This window comes from Passer montanus, unplaced genomic scaffold (assembly GCF_014805655.1).
Source record: "Passer montanus isolate IOZ18808 unplaced genomic scaffold, ASM1480565v1 scaffold48, whole genome shotgun sequence".
Taxonomy (NCBI): domain Eukaryota; kingdom Metazoa; phylum Chordata; class Aves; order Passeriformes; family Passeridae; genus Passer; species Passer montanus.
Genome location: NW_024369707.1, coordinates 4066631 through 4073207, shown reverse-complemented (window position 1 = coordinate 4073207; position 6577 = coordinate 4066631). Strand labels below are relative to the sequence as shown.

Below are 6577 nucleotides of genomic sequence, written 5' to 3'. Positions count from 1 at the left end.
GTACCTTCTGGAACATCTGGATGAAGTGACTAGGAAAGGGGAGAGCTGTTAAATATGAATATGGAGCAGCATCTGTTGGAGTGCTGATGGGGATTTTTTTCTCCATCTGGCTAGTTTTCCAGATGGTTCAGGTGGGCAGAATTTCAGCAGCTGTTTTTGTTGTTTGGTCAGTTTAAAATGCTAATTTCTGAAATCAGATCCAGTCATGAAATAGATCCCCAGTTTGATGAACAATTGCTTCACCTGCTGGAAAGTTCTTACCAGAGCTGACTGAATTTTTTTATTGTTTTGAAGACTGATGGGCTTTGTCCTTGCTTGACTGCTGTTTCTCACAGCTGGCTTTGAAGAGATCCTTTTTCTTGCAAACAATTGTTCCTCATTACAGCTCCTCCCCATGGCCTTGGATGGTTGTTTTCTGACTTGCTCAGTTCTAATGCAAGTCAAGCCTTAGAACAGAAGTCCTCATCTGTGCAGCATTTGTCAGTGGATGGCCACTGAGTGGAGTTACAAGTTACTTAAGGATTGCTTGGAAGAGCTGGGAGTCAGTCTGGGATGTCACTGTGAGGTGGCCATGTGGAATAACAGAAACAAACTCAGATGGTTGTGGTTTGTGTCCTGCATCTGGATGAAGGTACAGGTCAGAGCATTGCTGAGGGCTGATGGTGTGGCCCCACACACTGTGCTGGAGGGCTGGCACTGTCCCTGTAGGCTGTCCCTGTGTGCCCAGAGCAGGTGTGGTGCAGAGCACATTCAGTCTGCTCCAGAGTGTGCTTTAAAGCTTTAGGGGGATCCTTTCCAAACAACTGAGCTGCCTGGGTTAATGGATAAAATTGCCCTAAATACAGGCAAAAAATGTATGGACTGTGGGAATTCTGGGGTTTGACTGTTGTGATATTACTTTTGTTTTCCTCTGGTGCTCATGAACCAGCCAAAGTAGGAAAGAGGGTTTTTTGGTTAAGAGTTTACCCTGGAAGAATCCCTGGACCAGTTTTGCTTAAACTTGCTGCACATAATAATGTGATTCTGAGAAGGACTCATGCCAGTGCAGGTACTGCCACAAAAGGGCTGCACCTACAGAGGAACAATGTCAGAGCACAGGAAGAGAGTGAGAAGGAAGGTGCAGCACAGAGAAGCCACTTTGTACCTGCAGTAACACCTCTCCCAAGAAGCTTCTGGCTGCCCCCTGCCTCAGTGAAGGGACTAACTGGCACTTGCTGTGGTAACAATGGAGCAGAGCAGGACCTGGAGTGAGTTGGCACTGGGAAACTTGGAAGAAAGGTATGTTAAGGTTTGTCAATTTTTTCCCCAAAATAATAAATTGAATTCCCTGAGCTGAGTCTGTTTAGCCCCCAACAGTACTTGGTAAGTGATTTCCCATCTATATGCCAACCAATGAATTTTCTTGCTCTTTGTCCTCCTGTTTTCTTTCCTGTCCTGCTGGGGGGTGAAGCAGATGTGTGGCTGCCAGCCGGGGCCAGCTCCCCACCCTGACAGCTCTCAGCACATGCCAAGCAGGGACCTGGGGCAGCAAGGCCTGGCCACGGCCCCTGCACAGGAGACTGTGTCAGCTCACAGGCCCCGTTTTGACACCACCTCTGTCTGCAGCTGTCTGCAGCTGTTTGCTGTCCTCTCATTCTGATACCTGTTCTATGCATGTGGATTGTGGATTCTGCACTTAAGTTTTGCTTTAGTTTCTCCCTTTTGACATGCTCTGTATACACCAAGAGATGACATTCAAGAGATGCTTTCAGTATTGGCTTGTGCATCTCCTTCCTTGTAATGAAGAACATCAAATGAAGCAAAAATGGCCACATTTCTTGTGACAAGATCAGGTTTCAGGCCATGCAGTGTTTTCCTTCCACCTGTTATCCTCTAGAAATCCTGATGCACAGGGATGTGAGAGATAAGAATCTGTCACCTACCCTGAGGATTTGCCTTGAGTTAGAACCAGGACCTTCCCTGTGTCCTGGCCATGGTTTGCCAGGGTGATAGGCAAGCAAATTTCATTAGAAATTACTGGATCCGAATTTAATTCCAGGGCAGTTCACCCCAAATGGCTCCAATTTCAGTGACCTCCAAGTGCAGCCAGCATAATTTTCTATGTTGCTTTTAATATCCTGCCTGCTGTTTGGAATAAAATTCACTTCTTGACTGGACCTGCACAAGATCCAAACTATGGAATGCCATAGTAAGGGTAATTTGGACTTCAAGGGCTAGCACAAGGCCATTGCTTTTAGGGGTGTTTTTACTCTTAACACTTTCAGCTATGCCTTTTCACACTTGATTTCATAAATAGGTTCCCTATGAATAATTTACCAATTATTTTGCTGCTTTTAGTCACTGGACAAATGATTGCAGAGTTAAAGCATCTGCTGCTTTATACTTTGATCTGTTTTACTTGCTGTGTAATGTTAAGCAATTTATCTGCAATTTAATTTTGAATTAGTACAATATTTCTGACAAATGCCTTATGGAGCTAGCTGAGCATGGAACAGGAATTTGTACACTTATGAAATATCTGAGCTATCAGTAGTAGCTTAAAAATACATTTCCTATATATGTTCTTACAGACCATAGTAAAATGGAACTGGTACAGTTGCAAAAACTCTGCATCAAAATAATACACAAATTTGGGGGGATCTGTGTGATGTTTTTAAAGCAAACAAAAGAGCAACATGGTCCAATGATGTGAAATAGCCTATTTAAATTATTGGTGAGGCTTTTTACTGATGTTTTAAAGATTTTTTTGGTGCGTTTGTTCAAGTCAGCTGAACACAGATGCAATTCCAAAACCCCTTTTTATTCCTTTTGTTTTCACCTTGTCCCTCTGACCCAGTTTCAGTAACACAGTATATAAGATTTTGATTGTTGTTTACCTCAGAGCAGTTTATACCAAAAGCCCCACTTTGCTCTCCAGGAAAGCCACAGCCCCTCTCCAGAGTTTCTCACCTGTAAAGAGGCTGCAGATGAGTGACAGGAGTTGCTGAGCACTGTCAGGTGAGGCTCATAAAGGAGACCTCAGTGTGGAATCAGCTAAATCCACTCAGGAAATGGGGCCATCACCTGAGCCCCTGGTGTTTGTTCTGTGACTGAGCAGCAGCTGCAGCCCCAGCTGTGGGGCTTTAGCTGCGGCCTCTTTGGAAGCACAGCTTGCACACCTCGGAGAACGGGTGGCCTCAGCACTGGTGCTCCTCTCCACGCACTGCTTTCTTCCCACAGGAAGCTCCTGAGCTGCTCAGCACCTCACAGAGCTGAGACTTTGGTATTTATGTCAGACTGGAGAGCTGCTCTGCCCTGCTTGCCTGAATCAGGAGGGGATGGAATTCCTGCATACAGGTCAGTGGCAGGGGTTGGCCCCTGCTCCAGTGTCAGATCTGCCAGGTGCAGTCGGGATCACCCTGCAGTGACCCGAGGTGTGCCCTGTCCCAACGGGCACAGGACCAGAGGGAAATGTTCCCTGGCACAGGCGGGAATGGCACATGCCCCAGGAGGGCTCCTGACCCTTGCCCAGGTCAGGTTGACCACCAGGTATGCACAGCACATTGCAGAGGTTTGGTTGGTTGTGTCAGGAGGAAGTTGCACAGTCAGATGTATTTACACTCGACTGGACTTATCCTCTGACTGTTTTATTTTCCTCTGGCTGAGTTTGGAATGTCTGTCTTTCCTGCTCTTTGAGTTTGTGTATCCAGCTTTTAAATTGGCTGATCACCCTGTTGTACTCGTGATGGCTTCAGAGGGAGTTTGCTTTGAATTAGGACTCTTGGATGAGGATTCAGTTTCCTTGAAAATCCTTTTGCTGGGGGCACCTCAGTGAACACAAATTGAAAGGAAAAGTGCTGGAAAAAGCGTTTGATTACATTCTAGTAAAATGTAGCTTATTTAAGTGGTAAAAGGAGCATTTGTGGCCCTTCTGCACATGATGGATTCTCCACTTGCAATCTGTGTTTTCAGATGTTTCCCCATGATATAGAACCATTTAATAGTTCTAGTTTTACAGATGAATGAAGACTGTACAAATGTATTTTCCTTTTTTCAAAAGGTGATTAGTGCTTTAGGATATGAACATTTTTACAATTAGTGCTTTAAAAAATAAAAAGTATGTTCAGAGCTGTCATTCCATAAGGATCTTAATGGTGATGGTTCTTTTTTTTGTGGTGTATTTACAAACCAAGAAGCAAAGAATGAACACAATTTATTGTCCTAACATTCTTATATTCATCACTCAGATAAGTTCACCCATTTTATCACCATGCCGCAGTTTCTTTTCAAGTAATATTAGAAATTGCTTTGTTTCTTCAGAAACTTGGATTAGAGTTTAATAATTTAATGTAACTGCTTTTAGAAATTATTTGTAAATATAAATACAGGTTTTTAAGGATTTGTTATCTCAGCTAATTTTATTTTCTTGCATAATCTCTCGTTAAATGGATTTGCAGGTTTTTGTTGCTTATGAAAGCCCAATTAACAGTTCTTTCAGAGTCTGGTTCAATACTGCAGTGGTAAAAGACTTTGATCTTCATTGTTTTTATTAATAGATTATTTTTTAATAATTGCAGTTTTCTCTTCCCTCAGAACCAGCAAATGCAAAGTTTCTTTAGCTTGGGAAATTCAGCTACAGGGCTTTGACATTTATATGTTTGCACATTTCTATCAATATGGATAAATGTTTATAATATGCCATGTAAATGTACATATTCTTCCTGCTTTAAATGCCATTTCTAACAGGAAATCCATTCTCTTGCACAACAGTTATGGTGTCCTTGGTCTTCCCAGCTTGACTAAATCCTCCAAGCTCACCTTGTTCCCTGTACTTTACGGCAGTGAACTCCAATGGGACAGAATTTAATCTTTTCTTAATTATTTTACACGAGATTTTACTGCCTGTAGATGTGTGTACATGGGTGGATGAGGCTCAGCAGATCCCTCATCTGTGTGTCATTTTTCCATTCCAACAAAGAACAGTGCTGCACACCTTGACACAGATTCAAACACGAGCTGCTGTTTAAACCTTTAGCACGTTTCTCATCCTCCCACAAACCCCTCTGTAGCTGCCTGCTTTTGGTTTGCTTCCTAGCCATGCTTCAGGCATACCTGGCATCTACTGATTTTTTTCCTCTGCTCTTGTCCTTCTTTAAGAGTCCCTGACACGGGGGCTGATGCAAACTGCAGCTCAGGCATCACGGTGGTCAGCCAGAAGCTGTATTCATTAGCGAAGAACTGACACGTTCCCCGCTGGCCCTGGCACTCGATGAATGGTGCTGATCTGAAGTCTTCCAGGCAGCTTCCGGGTGACATGAGGGACTGTCCACCACCCTGGTCACCAGATCCAGTGTGCTGCAAAGAACAAAGGGACAACCTGGTAACTGTGCATGAAAAATAGGTAAATTATGTTCATCTGTCTTTTTCCCTACTTGCTTTAAACTCTGCTGTTTTTTGTAATCTTATATTGGAGTAAGAGTCTCTTGCTGGAGAAAATTTTAATTTGCTCTGTAATAAGTTAATCTCAAAGTGTAGAGCCAGCTTACTTAACTTTCAGGTATTTATCAGACTGAAGGAAGGAATAGTCTGGGTTGATTCAGAATGGTGCCATTATCCAAACTGCTGCAAATGTAACTTGAGGATGGCATTAAAAAGACCCGAAGCTCTAATTCTGAAAATTGTGTATTTGTACATGAAAATCCTATTGTTTATTATAGACAAAGAGGCAAAACCTTTGTAATTTTAAGAAATGCATATCTTAAGTCTCTCAGTACAGTATATGTAGCTACAGCCAGGTTCTGCAATTTGGAACTAACCTTTGTCTCATTTCTTGTGAATTTTCCTCTTTAATGTTTGCTAGACATCGAACAATTTACTTTTCAGAGCTAAAAATCCTTGAACCTTTAGAATCCAAAAGCTGGATGAAAGCAACACATCCATATAATCATGCACCCACTCTCTTACCATCAAAAACGAGTATCCTATCCAAAGGCTCCTCCAGCTGGGTGGGCAGGGGGGGATGGACTGGTCCTGGCTGTGCAGGGCCACGGGCTGCGCGGGCGCCTCGCACACGGCGCACCTGCTGATGTAGGGCTGGACCTGCTCCTCGGAGAGCGGCGCCGTGGGCAGCGGCGCGGCGCTGGACAGCCAGTAGGACTTGTCGTTGCGGCTGGCGTAGTAGCACACCTGGTTGATGTTGCAGTAGGCAAACGGCATGGTGCTAAACACGGGCAGGCAGGAGCCTGCCAGACCTGAAATAACAGCAAGTGGTGCCAATTAGTTCACTTCCTAGGTCAGTTGAAAATTGTGTTCTGGCCAATGTTGCTACAATATTATGTATTTTAGCAGGACTTAGGTAATGCACAGATGTTAAACCTCCCAAGCCCTTTACCAAAATGTCTACATGAAAAACAGAGACCTATTACCAGTAAGTATCTTCCTTTGACCAGTAATATTTAATTGTATCAATCTGATATTTAAACATGATGTAGTTTGTCACCATGAGAAACAGTTATGATAACAAATTTCTTAGCTGTGCCAACACTGAAAAATAAATTAGGCAAGGGGTGATGGCTGGTTTAAAAGGAGATTAGCTATT

At 43.4% G+C, this 6577-nt stretch overlaps 1 protein-coding gene across 4 annotated transcripts in view; it reads right to left on the bottom strand.

Moving 5' to 3' along the window:
* Positions 1–4036: 4036 nt before the first annotated feature.
* Positions 4037–6577, bottom strand: part of COL4A4 (collagen type IV alpha 4 chain) — a 67745-nt gene continuing 65204 nt past the window's right edge. For all 4 annotated transcript variants that reach the window (XM_039722411.1, XM_039722413.1, XM_039722414.1 and 1 more), the window contains 2 exons: positions 5944–6230; positions 4037–5334 (listed from right to left, as the gene is read on the bottom strand). In XM_039722411.1, the coding sequence (XP_039578345.1) occupies positions 5071–5334; positions 5944–6230 (551 nt within the window). In that variant the 3' untranslated portion in view covers positions 4037–5070. The remainder of the gene's footprint in view (positions 5335–5943; positions 6231–6577) is intronic.